This window comes from Auxenochlorella protothecoides (genome assembly GCF_000733215.1).
Source record: "Auxenochlorella protothecoides strain 0710 unplaced genomic scaffold scaffold46, whole genome shotgun sequence".
In the NCBI taxonomy this organism is placed as follows: domain Eukaryota; kingdom Viridiplantae; phylum Chlorophyta; class Trebouxiophyceae; order Chlorellales; family Chlorellaceae; genus Auxenochlorella; species Auxenochlorella protothecoides.
In genome coordinates this window covers 1-16,249 of record NW_011934475.1, presented here as the reverse complement: position 1 = coordinate 16,249, position 16,249 = coordinate 1, and the positions used below count along the sequence as shown (strand labels likewise).

The following is a 16,249-nucleotide window of genomic DNA, read 5'->3' as shown; positions in this document are numbered from 1 at the left end:
ACGCCGGGTCGGGGGAGAGGGCGGCTGCAGTCACGGGAGTCGCCAACAGCCCAGCGACTGCCAAGCCCACCCAGGGGATGGAGGATGATGCTTGCGCATGGGGTCCTACAAACTCCAAATTTGGGCCAGCTGGCGGCTGCAGAACCGGGCTCGGGAGGACTAGCCTAGACCTCCGAGCCAGACTGGCCAAGCTGCGAATGTGTCGCGTCATCGTGGGACCGGGTTTCGCTCAATGGACCATGCCAAACATTAGAAGAGGATTGATGCCACGTTGTAGATGCACACTAGCCCTTTTGTTTCCAGCTTGATGGTGAAGTCGCGTTTCGGACACGATCCGCGGTCTCGGCGCGCGCGATCTCCCCGAGTGTGTTACGGAGGAGGAGTTGTTGGCATGTGTCCCCATCGTGAAAGGGATGCGACAATACAAGCGAGATATGTTAATATCTGAATATACCAAGCGCCGGATGCCCCTGGAATTTCGTCCGCCCCCTGAACTTGACCGGAATGCCTGATCAAGTCGGCGGGATGGAGGACCAGCAAGCTGAATATCGCTGCATTGACGTGCAGGGCTCACCCACGGTGACCCTGACCCACAGGCACACCTTTGCTCTCAAGAACAACATGCTCAGTGGTAGGTCCCCGCCAGGCGATGCAGGGATCTGGCCAAGGTTGGGCAGCGCCCTATCACAGGGGCCCTCACCCACCCACACACTCACTCACACTCACTCACACTCACTCACACACACGCGCGCACGCGCGCCTGCAGGCGTCACGCTCCCCGCCTGGCTCTCCTTCCTCTGGCGCCACGGCGGCCGGCTCGACTGGTGGCCCTACGCCCCCCGCATCGGCTTCCTCACACTCTTGTCGGCGGTGAACAGCCTCCTGGCCGTGCCGGACTGGGTGCTGATGCGGCGCAGGGTGGCTGCCACCCACCTCCACCCGGACCCCGTCTTTATCCTGGGGCACCCCCGCACGGGCACCACCCACCTGCACAACCTCCTGTCCCGCGACGCCCGCTTCGCCTGTGTGGACACCCTAGCGGCCGGATTCCCGTCTGCCTTTTTGACCCTGGGGCCGGCGCTGGCTCGCCTGGCCGCCCCGCTGCTGGACCCCACCCGGCCCATGGACGCGATGGCCCTCAGCTTCCAGACTCCCGCCGAGGACGAGATTGCAGTCTGCGCCCTGACAGGCACGTGTGGATGAGGGTGGGTGGGTGGGGTTCGAAGAGGCTGAGCACCGCAGGCCTGCTGCGGGATGGTAGCAGGAGCCAGGCCTACATTTGGGCCCTACAGAGGCTGCATTTGGATGGGCTGCAGACTCTTGAACCCAACCCCGGTGTTTGCCTGCTGCCTAGGGATCCACGGGCCCCCCAACTCCGTTCGACCAGGCGGCACGTCCCCATACATGCCCCTGGTGATGATGCGGGACCAGGCCCTCTTCCAGCCCTATTACCAGCTGGAGTCCGCGAGCGCCGCCGACACCGCCCGCTGGCTGGACGCCTTCACCTGGTTCCTGAAAAAGGTCACGCTGCGGGCCGGCGGGCACAAGCCCCTGCTGCTCAAGTCGCCTGTGCACACCGCGCGCGTACCCCTCCTCCTCAAGCTCTTCCCCCGTGCCAAGTTCATCTACATCCACCGCGACCCCTACACGGTGCGAGGGCCGCGAGTGTGGGGCTGGCTGGCAGCGCCGGTGCATGGAGAAAGCGCAGTCCCTCGTCAAGGGCCAGCCGTCGCGCGCACTGGCACGCAGCGGCGTTTGGACCCACCCATTTCCCACGGTCCACCAGTGAGCGGAACATGTGCACACACACCTCACCCCAACCAAACGCCCCAGGTCTTCTCCTCTGCGGCGCACATGGCGGACTCCTACTACCCATACACCGCCCTGCAGCGGATGACGCCGCCAGACGTCACCAGGTTCATCCTGGATCAGTTCAGCCTGCTGCATGATGCGTACCAGGCAGCCAAGCCACTCATCCCCCCCGGTACGACTCGTGATGGACATGGCAACTCGGCTGGGGCACAACCATGAGGAGGGAGGGGGTGGTAAGCGGCCCGGCGCACACTACATTACCAACCAGCCCCATCCCTTCCTCGACCTCACAGGAAACCTGGTCGAGGTGAGCTTTGCCGAGCTGGAGGCTGATGCTGTGGGCACGCTGCGATCCATCTATGACAGGCTGGGCCTCGCTGGCTTTGACAGGGTGGAGCCCGACGTCCAGCACTACTGCTCCACACTTGCCGACTTTAAGAAGAATGACCTAGAGCGGTGGGAGTCATGGGTGGTGGGAGTGCCTGTGGCTGTCTGCATGGCCGGGCAGCTCGGACAAACAAGGTTTCCGTGAAGCCACATGCAGACACAGCGCAGTGATTGATTTGAGAAGTTGACTGCGTGTGAGTGCTGCGGTGATGCTGCAGCATCTACAAAACGAACCTCCATGCAGCGAGACTCTCCCACGAATCTCCTTTCCCCACAGGCTGGATCCTGCATTGAAACAACTTGTTGCGACACGGTGGCAACCCTTCTTTACTACGTTCAATTACAGCACCTGACGCCTGCCGACTCATGCCTAAATGTGTGGGAATTGGATGATATTCCCCGTTTTGAATTGCCAAACCCTATATCCTTCCTTGTGCTCGGCCAACATCTCAGATTTTTGTACAGTCTATTTGGTTGGAAATGAGCATGGTTAGCGCTCTTGCTTGGATCATCAGTGCCCGCCAGGGTTGCCTGATGGCTGGCAACGTACACCTCTCTCTTTCCTCTCATAAACAAAAAGGTGGCTTGGAAGACAAATCTCAATCATCATGTGCATGGGTGTGGTATGGATGGCCGTGCGAGGATCTGTCCACTCAGGGTGATCAGTGATGATGGTTGTGTGACAAGGGCCGCGTCCCGTGGAGTGGCTCTGATGCCATCGGGCTCGCGGTGATGCATTCTACATTGATGAAGGCTAGCGTACAGAGAGGAGGGAAAGGCCCACCACCAGTGGGGCGTCGTGGTCATGAGGCGTTTTGTAGTGCGAGGTCCACCAGACCGGCCAGAAAGTGGACTCTGACTCGGAAGACACCCGCGCGGATGGTTTCTGCGGCGTTGGATGGATTTTGGAGAGGCGGTTCAGCATTTCGAGGAATGGAAGGCTTCCCGGACGACTTGCAACCGCAACAATGCCCGATGCGTTCCCAGACACTCACTACCGAAACAGGCGCCGTGCAGGCACTGCTCTTCTCCGTCTCCGGCATGGGCCACCAAGAGTCTGTCCAGAAGCCACTCATCGGTATTCAGTGGGTTGAGGGGCACCCGAAACAACGGATCCGCAAGAGGGGATTGTACAGTTCACAGTAACAACGAGAGGACAGGCGAGCGTTTAAGAGAACAGATGGCCCTTCTTTGACACCTCATGATAACCAGAGGCTTGGCTTTATTGTGTTAGCCTCCCTCCGGAACCGGGCTCGCCTAGATGAGACATTCTGGCAGCATCGACAGGGGGAGCACCCCTACGGAAACATACTCGCGCGCGCGCGCCCGGTTCTGCGTACCCCTTTCAGAAGTTTTCTGACATCCTGCATGGTTCGTTGTGTCTCGGATCGTGAGGGACATCGATAACATCATCGCATTAGCATCTATCACTAGTCAGGTCCCAGTCGAGGAAGCTGCTGGGGCTGCTGCCATTCATCCAGAGTGAACTGGCAGGGTGAACGAATGACCCTAGCCTTGCTTGCACCTGCATTAAATGCTTCAGGTCATGAACTGGAGACTATCTTCCGCAAGCTTCCTGTGGAAGCTGGACCGGCAGTCCACAGATGTGAGAATATACATCGCTGGCTGCCTGGCCACGCAAATTTGAATGAGCCCAGGTTGTTCATCCCGACTGTGCCTTGCACACCCTCGAGAGAAAAATGGTTTGGGATGAGTCATTTGACTGGCTGAAAACTCTACTCTGATGGTCCAATAGAGGATGGACCCCTTTCAAAGCTGGGAAATGCCCGCTCAGTAAGCGTGCCGATGCCTCCCACCGGCATTGCCTAGATAGAACCAATCCATTGTGCCAGCGACTGGTGAACGCAAGCCCATGCAAGATCAGATGGTAAACTTCTGTACTGAAAGCAATTATACATTTCGATTTTGAACACTGTTGGATGGGAGGAGGGACTGAAGGAAGAAGTTTGTAATGCAATTGGGCTGGAATCTGATGGGAAGTCGTGCTTTAGTTGTGCTCGCATGGGCGACGTGGTCCTTGTATGTCCCTGCCAAACCTGTCTTCGTCCCGTATCAATCCGGATCAGAACACTGTCAAGTAAATCGTGCGTGATTTGGAGTGTTGAAGGCCTGATCATCTCCGAGCGCCTCATCATAATGGGGTATGTTGGCTCCGTCGAGAATGACCTCAACCTCGGGTCGGTGCCAGACGTGCTGGGCGGAGGCACCCAGGACTTCACCTGGTGGAGATTCCTTGCCTGGGTTCTGCTCCCCCTGCCCGTCGTCCTGGTGGTTCTCCTGTCCGCGCCAGCCCCCCGCCTGGTGAGGAGGGGTGTCCTCCGGTTCGTGGAGACCCTCCTTGTAGCGAGGGTGCGAGGTCCCATTGAGATCATCCACTTTGCCCTGCTCATCGCGGGTGAGTGTGGTGCTCTCTCAGTGGGTGAATCTCGGCTGTCTGTGTGCACGGAGCTGGCCTGGTATCGCCAGGATGCCTGACCCAGGGTGGAGGTGGTGCCTGCTGACATGGGTGCAGGCTTTGAGGCTATCCTCTTCCCCAGCCAGAGCTCCTCTGAAGTCATAGAGCCCCCCTGCTTTGGATTCTTTGCCTGCCAAGCGTCCAATGTCCACCGCATGCCATCGTCTACCGCCAGGTCTGTCGGTGACGTTCTGCATCGGGCCCATGCTGTCCTCTGAGGCGGAGGTGGCCAAGCTAGAGAATCGGCGGGACCCCAACATCCTGGTCATGCTCTTGGCGCGCCAGTACCGCAACGAGCGCAACTTCTGGCTGGCGCTCTTCACGCTGTCCTCCTGGGCGGTGCTGTGGGTCGTGTACCAGGTGCGCTTGGGACTCCTTTGGGGGGCCAGCAGGTTCCCACGTTATCAATATGTCTTTCCTCGGTTTCCCAATAGTTGTGGTGACGGCATGGCTGGGCGACTTGGTGGCATGCAGCCCTGAATGCCCTCCTGGGCCTCGCCGAGACCCACTTCTACATGTCAATTAACCCTCGCCTCTTTCTCCACTGATGAATATTCGCAGGTCAACCGCGACAAGCATGTGCTGAGGGGGAAGCTGCTGGCTTTGCAGGGCAAGGGCGCTGCTGCCGCAGACGAGGTGGCGTTCCTCGGCAACGACAGCGCAAGGAGGCTCGAACGGGCGGGGGACAACGTCGCTGCCACGCGGCCGGCAGGGACCTCCCATCCCACTGTCGACGGGATTGTGAAGAAGGACCTCTGATGGGCAGCAGGTGCTCCTCGCCCTGCAAACGCCCCCTGGTGTACTATGCAGCCGTTGGGTGGCTGTCCCGGGGGCAACCCCATGCCTGGCATGCAGCCTCAATGGGTCTCAGAGCTCCCTCTGTTAACCTGTTGCCTCTTGACCGCATTGCCCAGCGCCCCACCTCCTTCCCTCAACTCCCTCCTGGGTCAGCCCATGGCAACAGGCAGCCCATCTCCATGTGCTGCCTACATGTGGTCTGGTCATGGCAAATAGTAATGGGGAAGGGTGTATGTCAGTTGTGTGGGTCCCCGTCGGGAGTGCATTACGCCAGGCACATTGCTCGAGAAAGAAGAGTTGTGCATGAACAGGGAGGGGCACAGGGAGCACGTTGCAGGGTCAGGTCAGGGACGTGGATGGGTCCCACCCATCGCTCCTCAAAACATGTCGGGGAAGAGGTTTGCAAACTGGCTCACGGGCGGGGCCCGGGGCGCCGCCTGGGTCACGGGGTACGTGCCCGCAGGCCCGATGCCAAAGGCGTCGGGCCCGGGGTCGGGAGCCACCAAGCGCCCCGCCTGCAGCTGGGCCTCCGCCTGCCCGGCCAGCCCAGGCCCAGGGTAGGCGTATGCGGCGGCGGCGGCGGCGGCGCCCATCCCCTCCATCATCGGCGCCCCGAGGGGCGCGTGGGGCGCCTGGCGCGGGATCCCCGGGGGGCGATCCTGAGGACCCCGGGGCGGCGACGGGGCGGGCGCCGTCCCCGGCCAGCTCGGAGGAGACCAGCTCGGCGAGGCGGGCGCCACGACGCTTGCGCAGCTGGCGCCCGCTGAGCGCGGGGGACGCGCCCAGGGACGGGCCTTCCTGCCCCGGCGACGCCTGGCCCTGGCTCTGGCCAGGGCCCCGCCTCGAGCCGTCCGATGCCGTGGCCGAGGCGCCGGCCCCCCGGCTCGCCTCGCTCCGGGCCGAGATCAGCGCCGCCAGCTCCTCCCGCGTCAGCACCGTCACGCGCGGGCCCCACTCCCCCGGCTCCTCGTGCTCGACGTGGGGTGGGGTGGTGCCGCTCGCCGCCTCCCCGCCGCTCGCCGCTCCCCCGCCGCCCGCCGTCCGCACATTGCCCTCGCCTCCCACCGCGGCGGCCGCCCCCTGGCGCGCCAGCAGCGCCAATTGGTGGCGGACCGCGATGGCCACCTCGATGGGCCAGGGGCCATGCAGGCCCAGATCGCGGCACAGGCCCTGCGCGAAGATCTCGGGGCCCTGGGGATCGATGCGCGAGACGTCCCACTGGAACCGGTCCTGCAGCCGGACGTTGCCCACGATGCAGTCTAGCCTGGGGCGCAGTGGGAGGAAGGGGTGGAGGCGATGGATGTCGAAATGAAGAGACAGAGCACGATCGAGCCTGAACAGGGAGGAGGAGGACAGAGGGCGAGGGGCAACACGCTGCCCCTCCCACCATCACACGCAATCCCCCCCTCACCTGATGGTTTGCAGGTCGGGGGCCGGGGCCGGCTCATGCTCCGTGCTGGCGGGGGGGAGGGCTACCAGCCACGCCCTCACCTGCCGGGAAAGCTCTGCGGCCAGCGTGGGTGCGTGGCAGGCGAACAAGCCGTGGTCCTGGCAAAAAGTGCGGGCAAACTCCGCCACCACGGCCTGCTCCTCCCCGCTGTTCCACAGGAACTTGTCCGCGATGCGACGACCCTTGTACTCCAAGCGCAGGGTGACAGGGACCACATCCCGGATGGAGGGCTTGGGCGGTGGGTTGGGCAGCTGGCACGGAGCGGGACTGGTCACGGTGGTCATCTCCCCGCGACGTCACAGCGCTTCATCAAACAATCATGCTTAAGTAACGAGGTTTCGGGGTGATGTTGGAGGGACCTGCTGCACATCCGACGTCTACAGGACATTTCATCACGGAGATGAAGGCGCCTGATGATGTACGCCTCTCGGAGATTCTCCTCGTCGTTCGAAAGGACCTCACTTACGACACGGAGTGACTGGCACAGTGCCAAACCGTGAAAACATCCAGGATTGCAGCAATCCGGGCAATTGCTGGGTCACGCCACCCATCTTGTTCGATGCAGGGTTGTGCGAGGAGGATGCGTACCAGGGCGAGGTGCCGTGGCCGCACTCGGTCGTGGTCTGTAAACTTCCCATGGAGGGCATTGGTGATCACAACAGCGCTTCTGGCATTTGCTGCTCCCTCCCGAGGTTCCGAGATACTCATCAAGGTACATGGACAGCGGTGCGGATTATGGCTGGTGGGGTTTCGGCTCCCTTGCAAGGGTTTTCTTTGTGAACGAGCAGGCCTGTACCATCCTGTGCCCCATCCCACACGCATTGGCCGACCATCCAGCTCACCAATTCCCTCTTCTCATCATTCACCGCCAATGCCCCAATCAGGGAGGCACGGTTGTCAATGCAGAGTACAGCGTCGTCGCTGATGTCCTCATCAGGGACGAGATCATAGTGGCCGTCAAGCCCAACATACAGGTGCGCTGTTGGGGGCTGCACAGCCTGCACAGTGACGTGGGGAAAGTCATTACGTCTCTTCCACAGAGTTCGCGGACTGTGGTGCATTGGCATGGGCCAGCCCTGCTCCTCAGGAGGAGGGGCTTGAAATGCACAGTACCCAGCCCAACGCCTGGGCAGTGTCTGGGCTCTCCATCACACTGCTCACTAACCCAGCCCCAACCCCCTGTCCCTGGGACACAGCTGACGGGAGGAATGCAGGTGCTGGATGCCACTGGGAAGCTGGTCATGCCGGGGGGCATCGATCCTCACACACATCTGGACATGCCATTCATGGGCCAAGTCTCCTGCGACGACTTTGCTAGGTCAACGCCTCAAAGGGGGAAGAGGGTGCTGTTGGGTGCAGAGAGCACGGTCTCCGTTCCTTGCCCAGCACCCCTCCACATGAGCGAGGGGGTGTTGTCTGTTGCAGTGCGGCATGCCCACACCCCAGCACCCCACCACCCCCCACCCTCCTCGCCGCCGCAGTGGCCAGCGAGCTGCGTTGGCGGGGGGCACCACCATGCACATCGACTTTGTGCTGCCTGTGGAGCACGACCTGCTGGCGGGCCTGGAGGCCTGGCGTAAGAAAGCACGGCACGGGGTCATGGACTATGGCTTCCACATGGCCGTCACCTCCTGGTCCAACAAGTGAGTGTGCCCTTGGACGGGGGGATGGAGAGATTTTTAATACATGTCAGGGATGTGTGAGGTGGTCCGACTCTGTCCAGGAGGTGTTGCAGACAGGAAGCAGATTGATCGTGGAGCTTGTCACGTACCAGCTAGTGTGTGAGCCTCCTGCCTGGACGCCCCACTCCCGACACCCCACAGCACCTGTCGTCCCCCCTCACCCGCTCTCATCCCCACCACCTCCACGCAGGGTGTCCCGCGACATGGCGACCGTGGCCGCCCAGGGCATAAACTCCTTCAAGTTCTTCATGGCCTACAAGGGCTCCTTCATGGTGGAGGACGACGCGCTCCTGCGCGGCATGGAGCGCTGCGCCGCGCTGGGCGCGCTGGCCCAGGTGCACGCCGAGAACGGTGCGGCGGTGGCCTGGGGCCAGGAGCGCGTGGCGGCGCGCGGCGTCACTGCGCCGCACGGCCATGCGCTTTCCCGCCCCGCCGCGCTCGAGGACGAGGCCACGGGCAGAGCCATCCGGCTGGCCGGGCTGGCGGGGGCCCGCCTGTACGTCGTGCACGTCATGTCGGGGGGCGCCGCCGACGAGATTGCGGCCGCCAGGTGCGCAAATGAGCGGGGGGGGGGGTGGTGGCGGTGACCGGACGTGGGGGATGAAGGGTCGGAGCAGGCAGCCGCTACGCTCGGTGCACGGTGCAAATGTGCGGGGAACTGGGGAGTCATGAGCTGCGAGGGCGGCCCAGGCATGCTTTGCATGCTGACGCCATAGGACGATACTCAGTTTCCAGGAGCGTCTGCTTCATTCCCGACCCATGCTGCTCCCGGCAGCACCCCCCAACCGCACCCCCCCCTGCCTCTTTCCCACCATACCCAAACCTAGAATCCTCTCTGCCTCCGCGCCAGGCGCCACGGCCAGCGGGTGGTGGGCGAGACGGTTATCTCCGCCTTGGCGCTGACAGAGGACAGCATGTGGGACTCCAACTTCACGGTGGCCGCCGCCCATGTCATGAGCCCCCCCATCCGCTCCACGGCGCACAGGGCGTCGGTGCGCCAGGCGCTGGCAGGCGGCGTGCTCCAGGTGAGAGGTTTACTTAGGGGGTGGAGGTTTTACGGGGGTCAAAGGGAGAGGGGTGGGAAGGGCCTGACATGGGAGGGCCGGGCGAGGTGAGAGAGGGTCAGGGGGGTGGAAGCAACACTAGGTCTGTAGAGTCCCCGCCCAAGGGGTAAGCTAGAGTGCGTCCTGCCAGGTCACACCCTGGGATTCTCGAAACTTTTCCTTGAACTTTCAATGAATGCGTAAGCAGTGCTGAACTCCTCGCCTCCCCCTGCGCCCCCCGCCCCCCGCAAGATTGTGGGCACGGATCACGCGGTGTTCAACTCGACGCAAAAGGCGGCTGGGAAGGAAGACTTCCGCGCCATCCCCAATGGCGTCAACGGCATTGAGGAGAGGTGAGGGGCGGCCCTGTACTTTGTGAAGTTGTCGGTGGGTGGGTGGGGAGGGGGGGAACCCCACGTTAACTGCTCCCTTGCACTCCGGCGCATCTCCCCTTGCGACGACCCAGCTCCCCCACATACCTTCCTGCCTCCCCCTCGTCCCAATCTGCCCGCCCTTTCCGCCTCTCACTTCCCCCTTGTCCCGGGGTCCCCCCCTCATCGCCACCCCCGACCCCACCGCGAACACGAAGCCGTCGCCAGCTCAGCCACTCTCCCTTGAAGGTTGCATGTGGTGTGGGAGACGATGGTGAACAGCGGTGCCTCCACCCCCAGCGACTTTGTGCGGGCCACCTCCACCGCCGCGGCCCGGGCCTTCAACATCTACCCGCGCAAGGGGAGCGTGGCGCCGGGGTCTGACGCCGACGTCATCGTGCTCGACCCCAGCGTGCGCCACGTCATCAGCGCGGCCACCCATCACTCCGCGGTGGATGTCAACGTGTACGAGGGCATGGAAGTCACCGGGAAGGTGCGCAAGAGAAGGGGGGTGGGGGATTGGACCAAATGCTATGTATGGGGCCGGGTGACATGGTCCAGTGCCAATGCAAGAACGGAGCTGGCCACACTGCGGTGCCAGACGCCGTCCAGCCACCGCCCACCAGCAGCCACATGGCAGCCACTGCCACCACGCTTTTGCGGGGAGCAACTGCGAGTGGCATGGTTGTGATCTAGGAGATGCCCCCCTTACCCACCCCTGGGGCCAAGAAGGGGGAAGGCGATCAGGACTGCAGCGCTCAACGCCATGGGCCCCCCATTCTGCCTGCCTCCAGATACTGGCCCGCTTCATCCCCACCCTGGCTCCTGCTCCCCGTCTTTGCAGGTGGTGCTCACACTGAGCCGAGGCCGCCTCGTCTGGGACGGCACCAACCTTAATGTGACTGCCGGCTCTGGCCGCTTCATCCCTATGCCCCTCTTCCAGAGCTCCCGGCCTGACGACTTGGGCGCCGTCGTCCCGGGAACCGCACCCACCTGCCCCTCTGGGCACAGGGTCAAGCATGCTGACACCCAGAGGGTGGCGACTCTGACCTACGCATAGGGGTGAGCGCGACGGCACGCCAGCGGACCAATGCCGCTGGCCGGGATTGGCATGCAATGTCGCAGAAGGATCATTCATGGGAATCTGATTGGCCATGCTCCTCACATGCCAGCAGCCCTGTGTGCGGGCATTGCCCTATGCCACAGCACCCCCACGAAATCCATGCCGAGTTTGGAAAGGGAAGATGCTCCCTCTCTGAAGGACGCTTGCCTCCCACAGCAACCCTGCACAACCTGTCAGAAGCATTCCTACTTGACATTCAAGTCAGTGTGCAAGCACAATTACCCCAGATGGTGGGCGAAGTGGATTTGCACCTCGGCAACCAATCTGGGATACAGAGGTCTGGGACAGCGACATGCCACTCAGTATCAAGGAGGAGTGCTTCTGGCGCCTTCATCCACATGGCCAACCAGCTGTGTGCATCCTGTAAAGGTCACTCTGTGCTCTCAGACCAGATTTGCCCCTCGAAGCTTTTCCCGGGTCCTGCTGAACCCTCTCCAGCTCAAATCCCACCCGGTCCCAGCAGTGAGATCCATTCCCCGCCCAGCCTTTTCCCTTTCAGATAATTGTCCGTTCAGACCACACCAACCGGACGTTCCAAGAAGTAAGGATACGCTCTTGTATGAATGGATGTAAAGAACACTGCCGGAGATGTGCGGTAGGTTGTACCTGATGCCACAGGCGTTAGGGTTGACGAATTACCCCTGTGGTGCTCGTGTCCAAGTAATCCATCGCGGGGAGGGAAGACCCCCATCTTAGCAATGCGCTGAACCCGGAAGTTTTAAGTTGAACCTTTAATATGGGATTGTTCGTGGTAAGCAGCTTAAATCTTACAAACAGTGGAAATGGTGCGATGAAATTCGGGCTTACCTCTCCAAGCGCTCGTCAACGACCGGAAGGCCACAGCCGGTGTGCCACTTGCAAATCCATACACAGGTGTGGCTCTCCTCTCTGGTGAACGTCCTGCGTACAAGGTATTGGGTCCTTGCTTCAACCTGTAACTGGTGTATGCCTTGGTCATCGTCGGGCCCCTTGCATGCGCGCTAAGTCAGCCTAGGGCACTCCGCCGTTGCAGCGAACAAATTGAGCCACAGTAGCATCGAGGGCCCTATAATGTTGGCAAAAACACATCAGGTCACTCATGAAACCTGTAACTTCGCCTTCTCTTGGGCTTGATGTATTTCACTCAGTGGCTCCGGCGAGGTCGATGTCCGGGTGAATCCGGTATCTGTCCGCATCTCCACGGCGAAGCTCCGATGGTGCTACAAGCTAGACTTATTCTTAAAATTCTCACAAATAATGGATCACAAAGATTTGTGGAGGCTTTAAGTTGATTTACGGGCTCCGAAAGAATGTAAAGTGTCCGACCCGCTCACCGCTGGATACCATGTGGGACGTGCGGTCGTGACCGGAGCGACCGCGCCTGTGATACCCCCTTGTCGGGGGAGCAACTCCTCTGGGTTCAGCATGAGGGGCGCCATTCATAACCTAAGACACCCACTTGCAGTCTCACCTTCGTTGTGTCTGAGAATTAGGTGGTTTGACCTATTGTTAAGCGTTGTGAGCACACGGAGGTCCCACGGGCAGCATGCGCATCTGAATTCTGCACCCGACGGGAGGACCGCAATACTCCGATGAGGGGCAGCGGCCGCACCCGCTGGTGGCTGGTCCCAGCAGTGAGATCCATTCCCCGCCCAGCCTTTTCCCTTTCAGATAATTGTCCGTTCAGACCACACCAACCGGACGTTCCAAGAAGTAAGGATACGCTCTTGTATGAATGGATGTAAAGAACACTGCCGGAGATGTGCGGTAGGTTGTACCTGATGCCACAGGCGTTAGGGTTGACGAATTACCCCTGTGGTGCTCGTGTCCAAGTAATCCATCGCGGGGAGGGAAGACCCCCATCTTAGCAATGCGCTGAACCCGGAAGTTTTAAGTTGAACCTTTAATATGGGATTGTTCGTGGTAAGCAGCTTAAATCTTACAAACAGTGGAAATGGTGCGATGAAATTCGGGCTTACCTCTCCAAGCGCTCGTCAACGACCGGAAGGCCACAGCCGGTGTGCCACTTGCAAATCCATACACAGGTGTGGCTCTCCTCTCTGGTGAACGTCCTGCGTACAAGGTATTGGGTCCTTGCTTCAACCTGTAACTGGTGTATGCCTTGGTCATCGTCGGGCCCCTTGCATGCGCGCTAAGTCAGCCTAGGGCACTCCGCCGTTGCAGCGAACAAATTGAGCCACAGTAGCATCGAGGGCCCTATAATGTTGGCAAAAACACATCAGGTCACTCATGAAACCTGTAACTTCGCCTTCTCTTGGGCTTGATGTATTTCACTCAGTGGCTCCGGCGAGGTCGATGTCCGGGTGAATCCGGTATCTGTCCGCATCTCCACGGCGAAGCTCCGATGGTGCTACAAGCTAGACTTATTCTTAAAATTCTCACAAATAATGGATCACAAAGATTTGTGGAGGCTTTAAGTTGATTTACGGGCTCCGAAAGAATGTAAAGTGTCCGACCCGCTCACCGCTGGATACCATGTGGGACGTGCGGTCGTGACCGGAGCGACCGCGCCTGTGATACCCCCTTGTCGGGGGAGCAACTCCTCTGGGTTCAGCATGAGGGGCGCCATTCATAACCTAAGACACCCACTTGCAGTCTCACCTTCGTTGTGTCTGAGAATTAGGTGGTTTGACCTATTGTTAAGCGTTGTGAGCACACGGAGGTCCCACGGGCAGCATGCGCATCTGAATTCTGCACCCGACGGGAGGACCGCAATACTCCGATGAGGGGCAGCGGCCGCACCCGCTGGTGGCTGACGTGCTTCCTCCTTGTGCAATTGAAGTCATTCTACGTGAAGGTCTGTGGTGGCGAAGGTGGCGATTCGAGAGGCTGCGCCCCCCGCGTGGATATACGTCGGGAGATGCGCACACTCTACTCCCATTCCTTACCCCCCGCAGGCATCCTGCAAGACAGCCTTCTACGCACTACCGAGTGCAAAGTGAGAGCCCATTGGCTATGAAATGCGCATTCGGTGCAATCAAGGACTTACGTGTGCCATTGAGGAACGAACCTGGTCCGGCCGGGCGCCCTGCAGGGTCGGAACTATCCGAGGTGCCTCGGCGACAATCCCCCTCACCATGCCCTTCCCCTTGCGACCTGCAGATCTGGGAGCACCGTGCTCCTTCTCAGGGAAGACAGCAGTACGCTGTTCTGCAGGTATGTTCCCGGATGCATTCGCTTTGGCTCACATTATACCCTACCAAATCCCAACTCGCCAACTCCTCTCATGATTTCTCACCACTGTTTCTTGCCTGCCTTACCCCAGGAGTCAAGGGCATACTGAAGCTGGATCAGTCCGCAGTGGTCCCTTGGGGTCACTCGACCTTCCAATAGCCGCAATCAGCCTCAAATCCCTCCAAAAATGTTCTGGTGCTTCATGCCAGGCCCTCCTGGGCGTGGAATGCCTGTGGCGAGGCGAGGCCGCATGCAGCGCCGATGCAATGGGGAACATTGGGACAGGGAACATTGGCTGGCATAATTTCGGTTCCAGTAATGTAGGATCACGCAACATAGGCAAGTAAAAATAGTGTTAGACCCCGGGGAAACAATGTTGCATGGACTGATCAGTTATCTCTCCTGTGGAAAAGGGTGAGCATCCACTGCCTGACAATGGCGAGTTTCCTGGACCCCTCCTCCCCTCACCATGAGTTTGCATGTTTGCAAATAGACTCCTTGCGCCAACCGCATCGCGTAGATGTACCTCTCCTTGGAAAGCTCACCACTTCTTGATATCGCTCCTCCTCCTCCCCCAGGTAATAATAATCTCGGGAACAAGAACATCGGGAGCAGTAACAAGGGCGACCACAACATCTGCAACAACAGCAAGGGTTTCCAGGCGGTGTGCCTGACTTCCATGTTGGTAACGTCGGCGACTGTGGATGTGACACCAGCACCCATCCCGAGGCCCAAACCGTCTCCGCCTCCTCCCAAGAAAGCCTCTCCGCCTCCTCCCAAGAACGCCTCTCCGCCTCCTCCCAAGAAAGCCTCTCCGCCTCCTCCCAAGAAGGCGTCTCCGCCTCCTCCCAAGAAGGCGTCTCCGCCTCCTCCCCAGAGACGGTATCCGCCCCCACCCTCAAGAGGAAAGCCTCCTCCGACCGGAAAGAGGTCCCCACCACCCCCACCCAAAAAGGAGACACAGCCGCCCCCACCGCGGGCAGTTCTAAAACCCCCGAGCCCCCCTGGAAAGAGGACACCCCCTCCCACACGCAAGAAGCCTAGGCCTCCACCGCCCACCAAACCTGTCCATTCCCCACCGCCACCACACCGCGACAGCAGCCCCCCACCCTCCCTGGTCTTAAGGTCCCCACCCTCCCCCATCTCCAAGCGGCCTCCAACACCCAGTCCAAGGCGGGCCAGTCCTCCGCCAGCAACCACCAGTGTGGACGTGAAGAATCTACTTTGCGCACCCAACACCAGCGCTGCAGTTGCATGCTCGCTCCAGGTTACTATGACTTCTCTGGTGCCAGTTGTGACAATCGTCATCACATTCAAGTCTGGGGATGAAGCCACTGTCGTCCTCCACCCTACATCTCTGACCACATCAGCTACTGTATCTGTCAGCTCCACCTCTACCGAGGGCACCGCCCAGGCACTCTACACGGATCCGAGCACAAACACGCCTGTAGTCTCGCCCTTAGTTCCAATCAAACCCGTTCCTATTCTTCCCCCTGCTCCCCCCAGCGCCCCCATTTTTACACCTCCTCCCGTGGCCTCACCGTCGCCCTCCCCACCGCCAAACTCACCCCCACCATCTCCACAATCAATCTCCCCACCGCCACCCATGCTCCTAAGCCCATCCCCACCAGACACACCGCCTCCCAGCCCAACAGCCCTCAGCCCCCTTCCACCAAGCCCGTTGCCACCACCCACATCTCCCCCTCCCAGCCCAATGACTGCCAGCCCACCTCCCAACCCGCCACCCCCATCTCTGCCGCCGAGCCCGCCTCCCACAAGTCCTCCGCCAGAGCCACCTCCACCCAGCCCACCTCCCAGCCCACCACCACCGTCCCCGCCGCCAGAGCCACCTCCACCCAGCCCACCTCCCAGCCCACCACCACCGTCCCCGCCGCCAGAGCCACCTCCACCCAGCCCACCTCCCAGCTCACCA

At 60.8% G+C, this 16,249-nt stretch overlaps 5 protein-coding genes across 5 annotated transcripts; 3 read left to right on the top strand and 2 right to left on the bottom strand.

Moving 5' to 3' along the window:
* Positions 1-504: 504 nt before the first annotated feature.
* On the top strand, positions 505-2,552 carry F751_4053 (Uncharacterized protein; the record flags this gene model as incomplete). Its single annotated transcript, XM_011403636.1, has 6 exons — positions 505-631; positions 767-1,195; positions 1,388-1,650; positions 1,834-1,984; positions 2,106-2,268; positions 2,477-2,552. The coding sequence occupies 6 exons, from the start codon at positions 505-507 to the stop codon at positions 2,550-2,552; spliced, it is 1,209 nt and encodes a 402-aa protein (XP_011401938.1).
* A 904-nt stretch (positions 2,553-3,456) lies between these two features.
* On the bottom strand, positions 3,457-3,612 carry F751_4052 (hypothetical protein; the record flags this gene model as incomplete). The annotated part of the gene is made up of 1 exon (XM_011403635.1): positions 3,457-3,612. One exon carries the CDS (start codon positions 3,610-3,612, stop codon positions 3,457-3,459), a length of 156 nt encoding a protein of 51 aa, XP_011401937.1.
* Positions 3,613-4,356: 744 nt separating this feature from the next.
* On the top strand, positions 4,357-5,434 carry F751_4051 (hypothetical protein; the record flags this gene model as incomplete). The annotated part of the gene is made up of 3 exons (XM_011403634.1): positions 4,357-4,615; positions 4,851-5,035; positions 5,237-5,434. 3 exons carry the CDS (start codon positions 4,357-4,359, stop codon positions 5,432-5,434), a joined length of 642 nt encoding a protein of 213 aa, XP_011401936.1.
* A 227-nt stretch (positions 5,435-5,661) lies between these two features.
* On the bottom strand, positions 5,662-7,207 carry F751_4050 (SWI/SNF-related matrix-associated actin-dependent regulator of chromatin subfamily B member 1-A; the record flags this gene model as incomplete). Its single annotated transcript, XM_011403633.1, has 3 exons — positions 5,662-5,672; positions 6,214-6,737; positions 6,885-7,207. 3 exons carry the CDS (start codon positions 7,205-7,207, stop codon positions 5,662-5,664), a joined length of 858 nt encoding a protein of 285 aa, XP_011401935.1.
* A 432-nt stretch (positions 7,208-7,639) lies between these two features.
* On the top strand, positions 7,640-11,079 carry F751_4049 (Dihydropyrimidinase; the record flags this gene model as incomplete). The annotated part of the gene is made up of 8 exons (XM_011403632.1): positions 7,640-7,897; positions 8,120-8,241; positions 8,405-8,566; positions 8,796-9,155; positions 9,456-9,630; positions 9,901-10,001; positions 10,269-10,512; positions 10,864-11,079. 8 exons carry the CDS (start codon positions 7,640-7,642, stop codon positions 11,077-11,079), a joined length of 1,638 nt encoding a protein of 545 aa, XP_011401934.1.
* Between the last annotated feature and the right edge of the window lie 5,170 nt (positions 11,080-16,249).